General features: G+C 44.7%; 7 protein-coding genes across 13 annotated transcripts; 3 read left to right on the forward strand and 4 right to left on the reverse strand.

The window, feature by feature from the left end:
- Positions 1-222: 222 nt before the first annotated feature.
- Positions 223-7,148, reverse strand: LOC108102837 (vesicle-associated membrane protein 2). 4 transcript variants are annotated; one of them, XR_001772187.1, is made up of 8 exons: positions 7,086-7,148; positions 6,217-6,632; positions 5,454-5,526; positions 5,061-5,211; positions 4,787-4,945; positions 4,676-4,727; positions 2,665-3,103; positions 1,936-2,034 (listed from the first exon to the last, which is right to left on the reverse strand). XR_001772187.1 is itself a non-coding variant. In XM_041817963.1 (6 exons), the coding sequence occupies exons 2-6, from the start codon at positions 5,480-5,482 to the stop codon at positions 1,853-1,855; spliced, it is 573 nt and encodes a 190-aa protein (XP_041673897.1). In that variant the 5' UTR covers positions 5,483-5,526; positions 6,217-6,650; the 3' UTR covers positions 223-1,852. The 4 variants fall into 4 exon arrangements, 1 of the variants encoding a protein (XP_041673897.1); XR_001772190.2 differs by lacking the exons at positions 2,665-3,103; positions 7,086-7,148 and adding an exon at positions 3,321-3,417 and having other exon boundaries at positions 1,928-2,034; positions 6,217-6,650; XM_041817963.1 differs by lacking the exons at positions 2,665-3,103; positions 7,086-7,148 and having other exon boundaries at positions 223-2,034; positions 6,217-6,650.
- Positions 7,149-7,291: 143 nt separating this feature from the next.
- Positions 7,292-8,596, reverse strand: LOC108102773 (methyltransferase-like protein). 3 transcript variants are annotated; one of them, XM_017207934.1, is made up of 2 exons: positions 8,409-8,596; positions 7,292-8,222 (listed from the first exon to the last, which is right to left on the reverse strand). In XM_017207934.1, the coding sequence occupies exons 1-2, from the start codon at positions 8,501-8,503 to the stop codon at positions 7,409-7,411; spliced, it is 909 nt and encodes a 302-aa protein (XP_017063423.1). In that variant the 5' UTR covers positions 8,504-8,596; the 3' UTR covers positions 7,292-7,408. The 3 variants fall into 3 exon arrangements, with proteins under 3 accessions (XP_017063423.1, XP_017063422.1, XP_017063424.1); XM_017207933.1 differs by having other exon boundaries at positions 8,276-8,554; XM_017207935.1 differs by lacking the exon at positions 8,409-8,596 and adding an exon at positions 8,305-8,373.
- A 255-nt stretch (positions 8,597-8,851) lies between these two features.
- On the forward strand, positions 8,852-10,100 carry LOC108102818 (protein big brother). The gene has a single exon (XM_017208000.1). It carries the CDS (start codon positions 9,142-9,144, stop codon positions 9,781-9,783), a length of 642 nt encoding a protein of 213 aa, XP_017063489.1. The 5' UTR covers positions 8,852-9,141; the 3' UTR covers positions 9,784-10,100.
- A 227-nt stretch (positions 10,101-10,327) lies between these two features.
- On the reverse strand, positions 10,328-14,536 carry LOC108102815 (coatomer subunit alpha). 2 transcript variants are annotated; one of them, XM_017207997.2, is made up of 3 exons: positions 14,437-14,536; positions 13,279-14,328; positions 10,328-13,219 (listed from the first exon to the last, which is right to left on the reverse strand). In XM_017207997.2, the coding sequence occupies exons 2-3, from the start codon at positions 14,222-14,224 to the stop codon at positions 10,461-10,463; spliced, it is 3,705 nt and encodes a 1,234-aa protein (XP_017063486.1). In that variant the 5' UTR covers positions 14,225-14,328; positions 14,437-14,536; the 3' UTR covers positions 10,328-10,460. The 2 variants fall into 2 exon arrangements, with proteins under 2 accessions (XP_017063486.1, XP_017063487.1); XM_017207998.2 differs by having other exon boundaries at positions 13,279-14,367; positions 14,437-14,456.
- A 207-nt stretch (positions 14,537-14,743) lies between these two features.
- LOC108102819 (transmembrane protein 60) lies at positions 14,744-15,273 on the forward strand. The gene has a single exon (XM_017208001.1). The coding sequence runs from the start codon at positions 14,828-14,830 to the stop codon at positions 15,221-15,223; it is 396 nt and encodes a 131-aa protein (XP_017063490.1). The 5' UTR covers positions 14,744-14,827; the 3' UTR covers positions 15,224-15,273.
- On the reverse strand, positions 15,211-16,746 carry LOC108102817 (proline-rich protein PRCC). The gene has a single exon (XM_017207999.1). It carries the CDS (start codon positions 16,702-16,704, stop codon positions 15,268-15,270), a length of 1,437 nt encoding a protein of 478 aa, XP_017063488.1. The 5' UTR covers positions 16,705-16,746; the 3' UTR covers positions 15,211-15,267.
- A 426-nt stretch (positions 16,747-17,172) lies between these two features.
- Positions 17,173-17,946, forward strand: LOC108102852 (protein brother). The gene has a single exon (XM_017208049.1). It carries the CDS (start codon positions 17,184-17,186, stop codon positions 17,820-17,822), a length of 639 nt encoding a protein of 212 aa, XP_017063538.1. The 5' UTR covers positions 17,173-17,183; the 3' UTR covers positions 17,823-17,946.
- The last annotated feature ends 102 nt before the right edge of the window (positions 17,947-18,048 follow it).

Genomic DNA, 18,048 nt, shown 5'->3' on the forward strand with positions numbered 1-18,048 from the left:
TTCGGGGTGCAATTAATCATTAAATTAATTAGTAATATTATTGTTTATATACGGTTCATATATATATACTCTCATTTGCCGTCTGTTGTTGTTTTTTGGGGATTCTTATAGAGTTTTTCTTTGTTTTGTGTGTCCGTCTTTTACACGGGGATTCCTCCGCTCAAAGGGTTCCGGGTCATCGCAACGCAATGTTGGGAACCTCTAGAGGGTTCTCCTTTCTCCGGGGATTTCATAGGTCTTTTTGTGTATACAATTGTTCTCATTTTTGGTTAAAATCCAAACAAAAATCGAAACGCTTTTCTAAACATTTGTCATTGGTTATTACATACATATATTGATTTATATCTGTTAATGGTTATATGCATGTGAAGTGTCTGGTGAGTTTGAGATGGACATTGAACGAGATTCTAATAAGCTTTAAGGGCGACATATTGTACACGCTACGAATATTGCTAAAAATACCTGCATACGGATTTGGATTTTCGTTTTTCCACTATAATCTTTGGTTTTTCTTTAGTTAATTTCGATTTAGTTCGTGCCCCAAGAATTGGTTGGTACGCAAAGCACTTTGGGCAGGCGCTTGTAGAATCAATTAGTTAATACATTAATCGTAGCATAGGTTGTATCTTCAGAACATGGTGAGTACAATATGTGCTACGAGTGTTGTCTCAAAGTTATTTCTCTGATCGGTTGATCGGTAATGAGGAGGTAATGGGCTGGGGGGTCGGGAATCGGGAATTGGGTATCGGGTGAAATTTGGACTGTGGAGTGTGTGAGATCTAAATATCATATCGTTACATTCACGTACATATATATGCTCTAATTACCGCCTTGTCTATTACTCGTAACATTGAAATATACAAACATATGTTAAGTGCCTCTGCTGCCAGCGTTGAGCTAAATAAATCCTTTGGATAACCAACGTATTTTGTGTCTAGCGCTTAATTTAATCGTTGAACTGTTTGGTTTCATCTTTCAATCGAACCTTTCCAGCTATACTCAATTGCTGACTGGGCTGTTTTTCAAACACAACAGTATAATGATTGCACAAAAACAGAACTCTTTGCAAATAAATCGCTTTGTATATTTTAACTAGACTTCAAGTTTCTTTACTTTTTTCTTACTGGATTTTTGTTTGTGATTTTTAGCCGACTACACTTGCTTTATATAAGTAAAGTTCCATGAATACATTTAACTGTCAATTACTTATACGGCCCGTCGATTTCAAACTTCTTTTTTGGATTATACATTTCGAATATTCATATTTGCGTAACTTTACTTAGGAACAAAGCTTAGATTTCTTTGGTTTTGGGTCTTGTTCCGAAATAGTTAGGTTTTTTTTTGTAGTTTTGTCTAGTCGATTTGCTAAGAAAACTGAGTTCAAAGAGCTGCGAACATCGGGAAGCGACCGCCTGTCCTCCTGCTTCCACTGGCGCTCCTTGTTGCCAGTGCAGCGTAGAGATCCAAGTTCCATATAGGGTAGTACGTGGTTTAGAGTCACTCGTAATATTCAAGTTCCATATATTTGTATTTATATTTATATTTATATTTATATATACCGTTTTTATGCATGAAATAATGTAACCATAAACAAATTAGCAACAACTTTAATTTGTCCGGAGCGTCTTCATTAGAGTTAGTATTAATATTATGACGTAAGTTACTTAAAACCTCTCACACCAACTCGTGCACATCGTCTAAGTGGAAATTATTATTGAGTTCATTGCAATTCTCGAGATTTTCTAGTTTAACTGAGTTTTCCTTTTGTTTATTTTGTTTTTGTTTTTGGTTTGGTTTTGCCCACTGGGGGAGCACATTAATCGAGAAACGTTTGTCCTTGCAGCGAGATTGTTTATACGCCGCCGTGGTCGCCAGCTCCTGCTGCCCCGCCGTCTGATCCTCCTGCTCCTGCTCCATCCACCAGTGACGATTGTCCTCCGGCGGGCTGCTGCGGCGGCGGTGGCGGTGGCTGCATATACTGTGGGGGGTACTGGTACTGTGGTGGCTGCTCCCCGCCTATGAGGCCAAGTTTATCTGTTTCAAAATAATACAAGAGTTAGTTGGACAAAACATAAGGCGGCTCTTTAGCTCTGTTTAGCCAATCTCAGACATCGATACACGAGTATACGCCAAAAATATTACACTTCAATGGTTAAAAGCTCACTCATGACGGAATATAGCAATTGGACATGGGATGTGGACAAATGGGAGTGGGTCAGCAGGGATAACTGCATCGAACGAATATATATTTTTATGTACATTTAGGCAGTCACAGAAAGCTGTCTTCCCTCAAACCACCTGAAGAGAAGTCCTTTCGCTTTTGGTGCATTAAACTTAGGCCAATTCCAAAACACATACAACATTGAATCGGTAAATCAAAAAACCATAAATAATATAGTACTAACCACATTAAGACATCGATTAACTCACATACATGCGTCTATAGCTGGTTCTAAGCGATGCAGCGGCAGAAAGGAAAGATGTGCATAAATCCTTGCAGCTTCTGTACCGTTTAAAACCAGCTTAAAATTATATAAACCAGAGGAACAGCGGAAACGGAAATATTAATACAAATGGAAACGGAAGTAAGAAGAAGCGCAGGTGTCAAATTACTGGGTATGATAATTTGAATTGATTTGCTGTCGTTTCTTTTTTTTTGCTTACAGTGTATCAGATTAGATCGGTTTTGTCAATGGTTCAAAGAGAGTGTGAAATGTTTTCTTTTCATTTTTGGTTAATTTTGACTATGGTTCTACGAATGCGGCTTGGTGGTTAATCGATGGCTGATTAGTTTCTGATGTTGTTGCTGTTCGGTTGGTTGGTTGGTTGGTTGGTTTTCAAGAGAGATCGTGAGCGTTCTATTGCCCAGTCGCCACTTCATCCGACGGACTCTGTGGTTGGTTGGTCAATTTCTCGGCCAATGGTTTCTCGAGTGTCGGTGGTTCAGATTTTTGTGTATGGTGGTGTGGTTGTAGTTGTTGTTGTTGTAGTAGTTGTGGTGGTGGTGCTGAATCTGGTGCAGTTGCCGGAGCCGATGCCGGAGCCACCTGCTGCTGCAAGGCAGGAGGCTGCGGAGCAGCATTATCATCCGACATGTACGGTTCTACGAGAAATTGTTCGGTGAGTTTATGATTTTGTTTTTAATTTCTTTTCATTTTTTATCGAAGCGAGCAGTTTTTTTTTTTTGATGAAAACCGAAAAATTATAAACCAATACAAATATAATTTTGAGTCATGTAAAACAAATGATCTTTTCAACGAGTGCACCTAGCGATAAACGTGGCGTATGAGTAATAAATAAAAGATTGCTCTCGCGTTTACCTCACACACAAAGTGTTATTTGGGGTAAATTGTTTTGCTTATGGTTAACAAAATTGTACAAAGCTAAAGCTTTCAGTGTATTATTCTTCGTCTTTCTCTGTAATTGTTCAAAAATATGGTTCAGTGTAAAGAGTGTGTCAAAAGAAAGTGAAAACATTGAAACAACACAGGAAAATCAAATAGAATGGCAGTACTTTATGCTTTTGCTGTGGTTCAGTGGTACAAGTGAGGCTAGCTTTTTCGATCCGAAGGCCGTTGCGTTTGAGTTGAGACTTAGTATCGAGTAACGAGTTTCGAGAAGGGACTACAATTACTGGGTAACTGGGTTCTAGTTTTATATATATTTTACACAGGACATAGCACAATCGTGTGTCTGTGGCTGTGGTGCTGCTGCCAATATCAGAACGAAACAAACGAAAAACGTATACGGATACGAATACGGATAACGAAACAGTGAACAAACCACAAACTTTACGATTACTGCTTACGGGAGTTACGCTAGCTAGAACTTAAGGTCCTACGGTTAAGGCTAACGGGCACACACGAATATAGGTCCATCTCTGCCATGAAGGTTTCTGGTTAGGATCGTTGAATCCTTATCCAGGTTTTCAAACGCAACCTACATGGATGGATAGATCCAATATCCGCAGCGATCACAACTTGTTTACGGGTTAGGCAACGGAACTATAACAACACACGACACGACTTTCAGTGGGCATCAAATCAAATCATTACCGAACCTGTGCGTATGCTCGTATGGAACCAGATGATGTTGGGCTTGGGCATATATAGTACAATACAAATATATACCGCATTTAGTTATTGTTCTAGTGGTGGTTGAAGCGCATGACATGATATGATCGATCGATCTATATAATTATGGAAATTTCGCAAGGCATCTAGGTCGAATCGGTTGAGCGAACGGTCAGTTGGACTGTGAGTTCGGAGCTCTACTCATAGCAGTTGTTAATGAGTCTAAATTTGGTTTCGATTGGTTCTTATTGGGTTGATTGATTGACTTTGATTTGGTTTCGATTTGCATTGCATTGCGGCTAAGTTACTAGTTTCTTACGGATTAGATAGTTAGCAATCTACATAAAGTTACCTAGAGAAAAAAAGTGGCGGAATTAAAAACGGAATTTAGATTCGGTGTGTAGAGAAACGAAAGCGTTTTCGGCCAACGAAATTAGCGCTAAACCAAGGCAAACTCAAAAGACAAACACAACTGGGAAATCTTGAAAGTTTTTTTCGGTTCTGCGTGTGGGTGAGTCGAGTGGGTATGAGGGTCAGTATCTCACGGAGGTGTGTGTCCCGGTAATGAGTGTACGAAGTCCAGCTAGAATCTATCAACTTACTTGCAATGATGCCCACGACAACCAGGCCAATCACGCCCATGATAATCATCATCTGGAAAAGACACATAATGCTATAATATTGTCCTATAAAGCAATTGCTATTGCACCCACCTTCAAGTTCTGCAGCCAGAATTTCCTCTTAAGCTTGCCCGCTTGCTGCTCAAACTGCGAGGCACCCTGCTGCAATGCATCGGCACGATCGTCCAGCTCCGACAGCTTGCTGTCGCGCTCCAGCACCTTCTCCACATTCGTGCGCATGATGTCCACGACCTGGTCATAGATATAAGGATATCAGTTCGTATTTGCTAACTGCTAAGGCTTATAGGTCAAAGCTCTAGCCTCTATATCACAAATATCATATAATTTATATCTGTATATAATGTACCTCATCGACCTGCGCCTGCGTCTGCTGCAGACGCTTCTGTGCGGCAATCTGCTGCGGGTTGTGTGGTCCGCCCACAATCTCGCCATCGCCGCCCTCTCCGGTCGGAGCTCCGGCATTTGGTGGTGCATCGCCAGCTGGTGCAGCGTCCGCCCTGCGGGAAGGGAACACTTCATTAGTCATCGGAAAACGCACAAAAATAGCATGGACCAAGGCTAATAAACTCCCAACGGGGGCTCTCAAATTGAATACAATACTTAAATTATACATTTAGTTGGTGTGGGTGGGGGCTTGGGTACTAGCTTTAATAGCAACATCTCATAGATACGTGTGGGCTAAAGACAGTGCTGGAGTATAGTTCTAGCCAGCTACCCTTCGACTAAAGAGCGCACTTACGGTTCCTTGTTCTTGTCTTTCTTGCCCATCTCAGACCCCCAAAAACTTAGACCTTTAACTCGTCTTCTGTTCTCTGTGAGGGTCAAAGGAGGGGAAATAACTTATTTTAATCAAGAGTAAATGTCACAATTGGAGAAATCAATATACATTAAAATTAATGAAAAATATAAAGGTTTAAATAATATGAATTTAGTGCAGAATTCATTTATTTTCCCAAGTGCGAAGAAACACAAATCAATATCTTACCCCAACCCCTAGGACCGGCAACATTTGATTTGCGTATATGGGTTTTTATTTTTAAAACTGTTAGTTTTCCTAAATCATATTTCATTTTGGGGAACTATTTAAAGTGGACTTAATGAATCAAGGTACTCTTCATCAACTACATATGTTTTTAGTGTTATCTTAACTTAAATATACATTTGTATTCTAAGCCCAAATAAACCCAACTAGGTGCAACTCAGTTTGCATGTCCTTACTCACTGGTGCGAAACGTGTTTTTATTGATTTTGCGGTGTGAGAGTCTTGGCCATGTGATGCGGCAACGTCATCGCCAAGTGAATCATGCCTAGTGAACCCAAACGGCAGCTGCAGCTGGTTTGGGCTCCTTATTTAAACTTCGACAAATGACAAATGGAATGGTCGACCCATGCTGCGTATACTTAATGTGGCTATCAAATGAGCATTCCCTCTGTGCAAAAACCGATGGAGGGAATCCCCATTCCCCCGCCGAAAAAGAAATCAATAATGTCCATCCACTTACATGGCTCTGGTGGCTGTGTGGTTGTGGCTGTAGTTAGTTGGTGGTGCTGTTATGGCCTGAACAAATTCGGCTGGCGATGATTAGGATGAAGGTAGTTTATGCACTGTGCACTTGGCCTTTTTCACTGTCTTTCACTGCCGCAGGTCAGAATGGTGGTGGTCAGTGGGTGGTGGTGTAGGTGTTGGTTGGTGGTGCAGCTGAACTCTGTTTCGTTGTTTTTGTTCTATAGGGTTGCGCTCTCAGTGCCGCCTCTCTCTCTTTCGCTCTTCCGCCAGAGCTTTTTCGCCCCCAGTCGTCAATGAATTTTCACTCCACTCCACGGGGGGATTGGCTGGATCTGGATGATGTGTATGTGTGCGGGTAACACTTGCCACGACAGCCTTTCGCAGGAATTTTCTGGCTCAGCGCTGAAACTGCTGCAAGATAGAGTGCGAAAATAGTTTCAACTATTTTTAGTACATCGGTTAATACTTGGAATTTCTCTATAGGTCTCTACTCGGGTTCTAAGAAGACACTTTAGAGGGCAGCAACACGCCCCAATACGAGGCAAGGTCTTTATTATTTCCGTTGCATACCCCCCAGGGCACTTTAAAACTCTCTTCAAACTGGCAAAACGTTTTAAAAATAATTTCAAGTGCCCAACTGCTCTCAGACTGAAAAAGAAAAATCAATGAAATTCTGCACGTCAAAGATTTTGGCTGCCTTTGGTTGAAATTTCAGCTTGATTTTCCCATTCTTTATAAATCGAAAATGACACCCTTGATGAGCAACACTGTTACAATGTTCGAGGAGCATTCGTTTACAAAAAACTATACTTAAATAATATTTTTAGAAATATTTTACGCAGCACAGGGAAAATTTTCACTTACGACGTTTTTGGCCAACTGCGAAAACTTACAGCTTTTCTAACTGTTATGTGTATTTGGGGAAAAAGCTGCCTGAGTGTGCAGCAGCGATAGGTTTTCCAACGAGAAGCTTTTCCTAAGCGATTTAAAAGTAGCGATTGGCAAGGAGTGGGAATTTCAAAAGCAAGCCGGGCTTTTTTTAAATAATAAAGAAAATTATATTGTATTCATTGTTATTCAAAGAATTTGTTAATTTTTATTTGAATTTACATATATTAAAATTAACAAGCCATTAAACCTTTGAAAAACTTTGTCGCTTTTATTTCAAAATGAATTAAATAATTGTACTAAAGTGGTTTCCTGAACTTGGTCTGTATCCAAACGCGATACATCTTCAAGCCCTTGCCACGGTTCACCTGCAACCTTCGGTCCACAATGAGCTGCTCTTCCTTTAGCCCAGCTGTGGTCATCATACTCCGCAGTTCCTCCTCGGTAAAGAAGTATACCATGGTGCCATCGCCGCGCACATAGAAGTTGTCCTCCAAACATTTTCCACTTTTGAAGCGCAACTGTGCCAAGTCGTATCTTCCGTAGTCACGGAACAAGAGCATACCTCCTGGTCGAAGGTAGCGATAACAGTTGTTAAGCACTCTCTGCATTTTCTTTGGCTCGATGGCAGACAGCACGAATATCATTACGATTACGTCCTGAGAATTTTCCTCGAATGGCACAGTCCACTGTTCCGTCGTGGCATCCATGACAAAGACCTCGCAACGCTTCTCGTCAAACTGGGATTGACTCCGCAGGATTTCAATGGCACGAGAGGAGAAATCGCAACCAAATACCTTTAGTTGCGGTTCCGAGCTATATTGCAACAAGGGTAGAATAGTATTTCCGACTCCACAGCCCAGCTCGAAGATGCTGCGTGGTACTTGCTCGTCAGCATCTTTCGCCAAGGGAGCGAGTTCCGGAAACTCTGTAAACAGCCAGTGGCGGTCCTTAAAAAATCGGTTGTCGTGAATGCCGTAGAAGGAATCCCAGAACTTTGGAGCATCTTCTTGAAATTTGTCTTTTTGTTCCGCTTCCATTTTGCTAGCCGAGTTCTTCGCCACTGCCGTCTGGGCGGCCAGTTCCTGCTCCTCGTCCCACTGCACGTGGTCCCTGGGAATGAAGAATTAGAAAGATTCAATAAGCACACGATTACTGAAAAGTACCAGGCATTGAACTCAAAAACTTCTCGCACATCTGTGAGCACCCGGCTCCCCGCTCCTGACGGTTTTCTGCGCTGGCGAGTGTGCTCCCACGTCTTGCTGGCCAATCTCCGGAGGAATTGGCTCCCATATTTACCAAGCATTGTGTTTAAAGACGTCGTCAGCATCCGTGAGTAGGCGGGTTCCAAACTGGGGTCGCTTCTCGTTCTCCGAGGCAGGGGTGTCACTCATATCGATCAAGAGTAAGTGCTTATGGAACCTGTTGTTCCGATCGTAATTCTATATTTTATTTTGTAAACACGATACCAGTGTGACCATGGTTGACCAGTCATATAATACCGTTAGATGAGCATGCAGTTCGTATATTTGAGGAAATGTTTCTCAAAGTTTACTTTCTGGAAAATATCCTAACAAATAGTGCTCGACTTAGCTCATTGTCGTACTTTAAATTCCTTATTGGTCTAATTATATATGAATTGCGAGACTTGCATGTTTTTGAGATCATAAATGTAAAGTTGTGCTCGTGTCACGCTTTAGCTCCCATCTCTATTTTCAAACTCCACTTTTTCTCAGTGGCAACGCCGCGTCAGTTGGTATATCAAAACCGCAAACCATCCTTTTTGTTGTATTGTGAGTTGTTTTCTGCGACGGAGGCGAGAAATTTAAACAATTAGCATTCAGAGTGCTAAGACACAAACGCTTATTGCGTATACGTTGAAAGCCCGTTGAAGGACCGACTAAAATATACCCCATTTAGCGTATTGTGTTTAAGGGAGAATTGCGTATACGAGAGGCCCGCCTAGGGACCTACAGTAAGATACCACATTTAGCGTTCCATCCAGCGAACGAATCGCGTATAATCCCATAAAATGATGAACGAGGCGGCTCTTGCAAACATGATACCCTACGATACCATCGGATTATACGAACAACCCAAGCCCCGCTTCATCTTTAAGATGCCGCGCGTTGTGCCCGACCAGAAGTCCAAGTTCGAGAGCGACGAGCTCTTCCGGCGGCTCAGCCGGGAAAGTGAGGTGCGCTACACGGGTTATCGGGAGCGCAGCATCGAAGAGCGGCAGGTACGTTTCATGAATGGATGCCGCGAGGGACACACGGAGGCTAGCTTCGTGGCCTCGGGCACCAATCTGCAGCTGGTATTTAACGCCAACCAGAACCCGTACCTGCACGATAAGGAGTGCGACTTCGACAAGGAGCATGGCAAGGTGCATATCAAGTCTTACTTCATTATGAACGGGGTTTGCGTTCGCTTCCGCGGCTGGATGGATCTGGAGCGGTTGGACGGTGTGGGCTGCCTGGAGTATGACGAACGGCGGGCGATGCATGAGGATGCTATTCTACGGGATCAGATTGATCGGTATAATCAGCGGCTGCGTGAATTCGAGGACACCAAGCGCGCCTACCGCGACAACAGACAGGACGAGATGGAGGCAGTACGGCGAGGCGTCGCCTCCGGCGGTATTGGCGTCGGGGCCAGCATGTGGCGCCGTTAGTTAGACCTGTGGACGGCGCCAGGGCCGTCGCACCCGCAGCTACAGCTCCAACAGCAGCAGCCGCATCACCAGCAGCTAGAGACTCACTTCGCGAATACTCAATACTTCATGGACAACTGAGAATGCTCCGAGCCCTTTAGGAGGGCCTCCCTTTGCGAGATTTCAATACGATTACGTTAGACACGCTCGAATAATTATGCTCCTAGATTAGTGTTAGATGTAATGCTTACTTTACGTATGCTTTTATGGTATTATACTTACAACTTAGTGTGGAATTAGTGTCGTATCTTTAATTAAAATACATAACTACTAATCGATACCTCAGTGTTATTTTTGGGCTTTCCGTTGTGATTCAGAGCGATTAAGATAGGTATTGAATAGATTAATACTTTTGAAGAGGTAGACCCAAAAATAGTATATTATTTGTTTTTGCTAAAACATTGGGCGCATTTTCCAAAACTGAAATCTCTTCTCCAGTCAAGCCTTTACAACAATTTATATTTAAACACCCCACTCTTCATGAAATTTTAAGAAAACTAGTTAATTCATTTGATTTTATACCATTATAATATACAGATACTGAACTTTATATATAACAAGCAAGAATCGTGTAAAACTAAACTAAGGGCTCGCTCGGCGTGGGGGACACATTTTTAAAAAGCGACAAGCTTTCCGTCCTAACGGAATTGCAAATTGGAAATGCGTAGTCCAATGCTATCCTTTCCGATCTGGCTCACCTCGCAAACTGTGCAAAGATTTCCCTTGAACTGCGGGTCGTAGGAGGAAGAGCAGAAGGGACAGGTCACCTCGGGTTTACCCCGATACAGTGGCTTCCAGCTGATGCCGCAGATTGTGAACGGGTTAAACTCCTCGTACTGCATCTGGTGCTCGTCTACTGGATTCACTTCGCAGGCCTGCAGGATTTTTCGTACTTGCTGAGCCACTTCCGGGCGCGGAGCCAACTCCAGAAGCCGGCGCGCAAACGAGGCGGCCGTCTTGTAGTTTTTCAGTTTGAAAAACATGTTGAGGGCGGTACGCAGGGTAAGGATCTGGTGCACGGGCTGGAGCTTGCAGTGTGTAAAGTACGCAGCCATCTCGCACAATCGCTTTTGCTCCTCAAGAGTTGACTTAGGCATGCTCTTGCGCACTGTCTCCATCTTCAGGCCTACAATATACTCAGCGCAGATCCGCAGCAGCTGCTGAGCCTCAGCCGTATCCATTTTCGTGTCCACCACCAATAATGGAATGCTGATCAAGATAGATTGGAACTTTTCCACTGCTTCAGTGAACTTTCCATATGTTGTTAGTTGGTATCCAGCCTGCAAACGAGCTACCAAATCGTTAAGTTTGATGCCCACTGCCGGACGCTGCAGCTTTATGTTTGACTCGGAGAAGTTTCGCAATGGGTAACCACTTAGGGATTGCAGATTAGGATTGGCGGTGTAGCTCGTTCGAGAGCAGGCGTAGTTCTGAAGGAAAAGTTGTTTGAAGGGCTTGAAATTTACGACTCCAAGCTGGTCGTGTAGCAAACGGAATGCGGTTTCGAATGATCCAGCCTTCACGTGGTCCAGCACCAATGGGGAATTATTTGCCCATTGTTGAGCAGGAGACAAGCCCTTGTTGGGAGCCGCATAATAGTTGCTGTCAAGCGCGGAGGCTTTGATCTTGGAGGCCAGCTCCTCAGGCACCACCAAATCATCATCGCCAACATCCCAACCGGCACCATCCTCGCCGCCCACTCCACCGTCTCCATCGTTACTCAGGGCATCATGCATCTCCTCATCTCCTTCATCATCTAATCCCAGATCGGCATCTGCTCCCCAGCCATCACCTCCGCCATTGTGCTCGTCTAGCACTGCAGCATCGGCGTTGATGTTCAGCGCCTGGCGGGCAGTGGCACTGGATCCAGCTCTGGTAACCATGGCGCCTTCGAAGAAGCCCTTAGAAACTGACAGAAGTGGCCAGTTCGTCTCCAGCTGCTGAATGGGCACGGGTGGTTGCAACAACTGTGCGTTGGGATTAACTTCGGGAAGGGTATTTCCTTGCGAGGTAATCGACTCGCCCAGGGATTCAGTGAGTTCATCAAATCCATGAGTAGCGGCTGTGAGATAAGCTAACGAAAGTTGTCCGCAGTTCTTAAGGATGTTAACCCGCTCTTTGACGTCACCGAGAAGAAGAGCACCCTGGTACTGGGCGGATACATCCTTGCGGATCTCTGCGATCTTGTTCATCTTCTTGAGCTTTTCCAGGTTGCCGGTGATCAGATAGAGAAAGCTAAGCTTGTCAAAGTTCTTGGTCCGCTGATAGCACATTTCTACCACCTGGTGGTTTCCTTGAAGCAAGGCACTTTGTCCGAGACGATCCCAGCAATCTTTGTCATCAAGAGCCTTAGCTGCCTCCAATGCAATTTCGATGTTACCGCACTCCAGAGCTAGCCCAAATCGAGTTTTTTCGTCCTTGACAAAATGAAGGGCCACCTCTGGATAACCCTTCTGCTGCAAGTAGGCAATAATGCTCTGACCCACCAAACGGGCATTCCTCACCATGTGCAAAACCTCGTCGTACTTGCGCTGGATCAGGGCCAGCTTAAACTTGTACTCTGTGGGATCAATGTGAAGCACGCGAGTGCGGCATTCACGATCCAAACAGAACACCTGGTTGCCCTTGACTCGTGTCAGATAAATGGGAAGGTCCAACGTACGGATGATGCCATGGTCTCCATTGGTAATAGCGTACTTGATGTGGTTGCTGGTCGTGTAGATAAACACGCCCGACTCGTCCCAGGCTCCAGACTTCACCCGGCAGTTCTCCTGCACAGTGCACAAGTACTGCAGTCTTCGGTCGCAGATAGTCACCGAATGTTTGCAAAGGAGTGCGACCAGCGACATATCTGGAGACCACACTACGTAGCGGCATTTGGCCAGTTTAATACTTCCAACTGAGACAAGTCGTTGGACTTCGTAAAGAGTGACGAACTCGGGATCCCTTATGAGCAGCATTCCCGTTCCGGCATAGAAGATCTCCTCGCAGAAAGTTGGAAGCTTCTTTGTTACCTCGTTTTTGAAGTTTTTGATAACCAATTGCTGGTTGCGATCCAGTACTGCAAACCGATTGCGAGCCACCCAGATGGCAGTGATTCCAGAGCTGCGCTTGCTGTCAGATTCGCTCTGGCTCTCGGTGTCTTTGGGGATCTGGCATAGGTCGTACGTACTGTTCTCCAAGTTGTTGGTGCGTGTACAGATCAGCACGGCGTTCAGTGCCGGGTTATACGACATGCTGTACACAGGCGACTTTCCTGGTCGGAGCTGCATCACCACTTGGTCCTTGGTGGTGGTAAAATCAAGTTTCCGCAGGAATCGCTCCTTTACATAATAGAGAATGTTGCCGTGTACGGCATAAGCGGGACGTTCTCGCTCCAATTTGAAAACGACCATACCTGAAAAAAGGACATATGATTCATACAATCAAATATATTAAATATAGTGATTAATTCACCTCCGTCGTGCCCAGCAGCAAAAAGATTCAAGGTAGGATGCGCCGTGAGGATCCAGAAGCGCTCGTTGTCCCGCCGGAATGTGAAAAGGCACTGGCGCTTGGTCATGTCCCAGACACGAATGCTGCGATCCTCACCATTGGAGAGAATCAGATCCTGACGCGGATGGAACAACACGCTGGACACGTTGTTGTAGTGTCCGCGGCAGGTGTCTACCTCCCATGCCTTGTACTCGTTCATGCGCCACAGTTTCACTAGGCGATCGTCCGCGCCAGACACGATCAGCGGCAGAGTGGGATGGAAGCTGGCCCAGTTGACGCCTCGGTCGTGGCCTTCAAGCACGTGCTTGACCACAGCATCCGCTTGGCCAAACAAGTCTGTGGCACCTGGGTGACCCTTTAGATGATCATCTAGACCACCGGGACCGGGAGCCACATTCTTTTTTCGCAACCCCGAGATGTCCCACACGCGAACTGTCTGGTCCAGCGATGCCGAGACGATTTGGTCCTCAGTAGGGTGGAATTGGGCGCACATCACATAGTGGTTGTGGCCGGTCAGCACGCATATGCAGTTCCGCGACTGCCAGTTCCAGATACGGATGGTCTGATCGTCAGATGCACTTAGAATCCACGGATATTCGTGATGGAAGGCCACCGTGCGGACGTAGTCCAAATGAGCCAGAAGGGTGAATATACAGCGGCGCTGCTTGTAATTCCACACCTTGATCTTGTAATCGTCTCCACCGGAGACAAAGAGAGGCATCTGCTGGTGGAAGGCTACGCCTCTCACAGGTCCGTCGTGCTCATCAAACTTTTCGAGAAGCGTGTGCATTCTGTAGTCCCACAGCTGGATGACGCCACTGTGCAAGCTGACCAGAATCCATGGGCGTTTTGGGTGGAAGGAGAGGCCCTTTACCCGCGCCGACTTCGACTCGAAGTTGGTCAGCATGTTGGCACTTTTTTCTATTTGCCTGTAGGTGTCTCAAAGTAGTTTTTCTTCTGGGTGTCGGCTTTTCTTTCAAGCGCCCTTTTTCGGTTGGGTCGGGCAGTCACCTATATCAAAACATAAAGAAGTAGGTGTAAACAGGATGCCTTGGCATTAATATATTTTAAATAACTCGTAATCTATTGCCAACAATTCATTTTATGAAAAACACCAACCAATTGTCGAAATTGTGACACGTCAATTATCTTCTTCTTTCCAACGTAGGCAGGGTTGACACCCAATGGCAAAGATGAACTGCATACCATAAGTATGTGCACATCGATACTTACATTTAAAAAGAACGGAGTTAAACAAAATAGTTAAAAGTTTTTCAGCATTCTTTCGATTTTGTTGTGGTTTTCTTAGCGGTGTTTATTGGCTGGTAAAACTGTTTTAGGTTGTTTTATAAACCCTTAAAAACTTAAAGAATATATCTTCACAATCCAAATATTTTTAAAGGCCACTGTGTTAGGTGATATACAGTAGTTACACAGCACTGGAGCAAAGTGCATTCGCTTTTGTTTATTTCCCAACGCAATATGAAAAAGTAACAAATAATTTACTATTATGACACTGGCACACCGGGCGCTTTTTACGTGGTTCATCGTCCTAGTCTTTCTGATCTTGCTGTGCCTGCGCTTAGACCCGCGCACCACCTGGAATTGGTTTGTCACGTTCACGCCGCTCTGGTTCTTCGATGTGATTATCATAATTTACGTGATCATCAAGTTCATCCGCAAGTGGCGCAACCTCACCTGCCTGACAGACCTCCTCTTCCTCTACAAATGGAATATTGCCGGTGTACTTCTAACCATCTCTTCCCAAGTGATGATATGCCTAACGCTGGAGTACCCGCAACAGATTCCCATTTATGTGACCGTTGCCCCGGTTATCCTACTGCTGAGCACCGCCATCTTTTATGTGGGTAGCCGGCTGGGAAAACGCGAGGGTTGGATTCAGTAGATTTAAGAATATATTGTAGGATTAGGTGTACATAAAGTGGAAACTTAAAAGCCGTATTTGCTTTGGGTGGCCCGACGGGTCTGCCGGTTGGCTGACCACATAGCCTGCAGCTCGGCTTCGTTGGCCTTTGCCTTGTGCGCCAGGTAGGTGATCTGGTGCTTTCGCCGCGTCCCTGCCACTGGCTCCTCGTCCGTTAGAACGCCGGTAGGCTGGAAGGTGGTGGACGAGGCCAGCGCTGTTCGCATCCATTCCTCACGATCGGGCAATACCTGCGACCCAGATATGTCGATAACCTGCATCTCCTTGGCCTCCTTCCGACGGCGCTTAGCATTCTTGCCCACCAGTGCATCCATGGCTTCTGAGTTTAGCTGCTGCTCGTGGTATCGCTTTTGTGCTAACAGTGTTTGCTCCTCCTCAAGTCGGGCGGTCTCTGCTTCGGCTGCTTCCTTTTCGGCAATCTCCTCGAGGTATTTACTACTGGCCTCCACCATTTTGGCCGCTCGTTTGGCTACTAGAGCGCTGATCTCATTGCTGCTCACTTCAGGCAGTTTTTGTTCGGAGTTCAGAGAGAAAAAGTCTCCAGATCCATCCTCATCATCATCGTCACTATCGCTGGCATTCACCAAGGCAGTAGGTTTAGTTGTATGCTTGGATTTTGTCGGTTTCAGAGCATCCCCTTCATTATTTTTCTTTTTAGTCGCCTTAGTGCCATCAACACCTTCGGTATTGTGGGCTGCTCGACGTTGCTTTACTGTATCGGGCACAAAAGCTGGAGTTGATCGAGCATCTATACGAGTATTCGTTGAGGTAGCAGTAGCAGTGATGTTTGCTGAAGCAGTTGCTGACACAGATGAAGAATTTTTGGAAAAGTTACGCTCTGATTTTGCCTGGGGCAGCAGACCAAGCAGACCCGATCCCTTGGGAACATTTGGTTTGTCTATTTTGTGTTTAGCCTTATCAGCTTTTTCCCGGTCCACATCAGAGAAATCACGAAGCGATGGAATACTGATCTTTACGCGTCCCTTTACTGGCGGTGGTGGAGGTTTCTCTATTTCAATTGGTAGCACCTTTTTATGCAGAAACTCATCGTCCTTTTCCTCTATAATGACTTTTCCTAATGCTGCTATTCGTGGCATTGGAAGTTTGGCAAAGACGGGGGCGACTAGCTCGTCCACATCATCATCTTCTGGGTTGTTAGCAGAAGCAGTGACTTTTGGTTTGGGTAAGGTCAATAGAACTCTTTCGGTGGGAGGCTTCAAGTCTTGCAATGACACTTCTTGGGGAACGTAATCGTCGTCCTCATCGCTAATGTGACCACTGGATAATTTTTGTTCTCTGGACTCTTCTTTGGAAGCGTCTGTTGCGCTATATTCGTTCGGATTGGCCAATGCTTCTTTAACCAGTTCGGCTTGGGACCCCGGGTTTTCTTCTTCAATTTCCGAATCCTCGTCAGAACTGGCGGCATAAGCAACAAGCGACATGTTTAACGAATTGTTAAAATAAATTCAATACACAAAAAACAGCTGTTTTATTTGGCTAGAGTTGTAACCCATGATTGGGTTTTAGCTCATTTAACTAAAATAAGTCGTTGTTCAACACTTTCAAAAACGGCTTTTTGAATTCAAATTTTCAATAGAAATCTGTAAAACACCTTAAAAAGAGTTATCGCTTGATAGGAATTAGATCCTTTAAGATTTTTATCTACCTGTGATCAAAAAAATATCCCCAGGATTTTTAAACCCAAAAAATACTTCTTATAAAACGAATACCTGGCGACCTCCAGATGGTTGAAAAAATTCCTTCCATATGTTACCTGATCGATGGATCATAAAATATAAGGGAAACTCGACTTTTCAGGTAAATTCGCCTTTAAGGAAATACCTGGCCCGCACCACTAATTTGGTATAAATTACGAGAAATGACCAAACTGATATCAGTCAACATTTTAACTTCAGAAACCATGCATCATCATCAGAATCTTGGAGACGCGGTAGCCTTAAATGGAATGCTTCCGCCATACGAAGGCATGCCCTTGTATGAGCAGCCCAAACCTCGATTCATTTTCAAGATGCCTCGTGTGGTGCCCGATCAGAGATCAAAGTTTGAGAGCGACGAGCTCTTTCGACGACTAAGCCGGGAGAGTGAGGTGCGCTATACCGGCTACAGGGAACGGGCAGCAGAGGAGCGCCGGATGAGGTTCATCAACGACTGCCGTAAGGGCTATGCTGAGATCTCAATGGTGGCTTCTGGCACCAATCTACAGCTCTACTTCAACGCAAACCACAATCCATACGCCCAGGAACAGGAGTGCGACTTCGAGCGGGAGCGGGGCAAAGTGCATCTCCGGTCCAACTTTATCATGAACGGAGTATGTGTCCGGTTTCGGGGATGGGTGGATTTGGAACGACTGGATGGCGTGGCCAGTCTAGAGTTCGACGAACAACGAGCCCAGCAAGAGGATGCCCAGCTCCAGGAGCAAATACAGAGTTACAACCAACGCATGGCTGAATCTAAGAGAATTTACAATACCCCACAGACTCCACCGGAGGATCACCATCGCAGGGGCGCTGGTTTTCCTGGAGGACCTATGGGATGGTAGTGGTATATTTAAGTTTGTAAAACTAAGTGAGATCTAATTAAACTTTAGAATAAATTAATAATATTAAAAAATCAAACTTTCATTCTGAATTAATGTATTAAATATTATAAATAGAGCAATACAAATTTCTATACTCTATATTTTAAAGAAGATTCCTAGTTTTGTGTCTCATGCATTTGCCGAAAACTCATGTTCACTTAATGATTGTTTATCTGGGGCTCCTTAA

Source organism: Drosophila eugracilis, unplaced genomic scaffold, assembly GCF_018153835.1.
Source record: "Drosophila eugracilis isolate 14026-0451.02 unplaced genomic scaffold, ASM1815383v1 contig_2088, whole genome shotgun sequence".
In the NCBI taxonomy this organism is placed as follows: Eukaryota; Metazoa; Arthropoda; class Insecta; order Diptera; family Drosophilidae; genus Drosophila; species Drosophila eugracilis.

Bases quoted from the DNA above. Each gene is read 5' to 3' on its own strand.
- LOC108102818 (XM_017208000.1), top strand. From the start codon at position 9,142: ATGATGAACGAGGCGGCTCTTGCAAACATGATACCCTACGATACCATC.
- LOC108102837 (XM_041817963.1), bottom strand. From the start codon at position 5,482: ATGGGCAAGAAAGACAAGAACAAGGAACC. The intron at 5,212-5,453 runs GTAAGTGCGCTC...CCCTTCCCGCAG, and splicing joins AAAGACAAGAACAAGGAACC to GGCGGACGCTGCACCAGCTG. The intron at 4,728-4,786 runs GTGGGTGCAATA...TGTCTTTTCCAG, and splicing joins TCTGGCTGCAGAACTTGAAG to ATGATGATTATCATGGGCGT.
- LOC108102815 (XM_017207997.2), bottom strand. From the start codon at position 14,224: ATGCTGACCAACTTCGAGTCGAAGTCGGCGCGGGTAAAGGGCCTCTCC. The intron at 13,220-13,278 runs GTGAATTAATCA...TCCTTTTTTCAG, and splicing joins TGCTGCTGGGCACGACGGAG to GTATGGTCGTTTTCAAATTG.
- LOC108102817 (XM_017207999.1), bottom strand. From the start codon at position 16,704: ATGTCGCTTGTTGCTTATGCCGCCAGTTCTGACGAGGATTCGGAAATT.
- LOC108102773 (XM_017207933.1), bottom strand. From the start codon at position 8,439: ATGCTGACGACGTCTTTAAACACAATGCTTGGTAAATATGGGAGCCAA. The intron at 8,223-8,275 runs GTACTTTTCAGT...CTTCATTCCCAG, and splicing joins GTTTTTGAGTTCAATGCCTG to GGACCACGTGCAGTGGGACG.
- LOC108102852 (XM_017208049.1), top strand. From the start codon at position 17,184: ATGCATCATCATCAGAATCTTGGAGACGCGGTAGCCTTAAATGGAATG.
- LOC108102819 (XM_017208001.1), top strand. From the start codon at position 14,828: ATGACACTGGCACACCGGGCGCTTTTTACGTGGTTCATCGTCCTAGTC.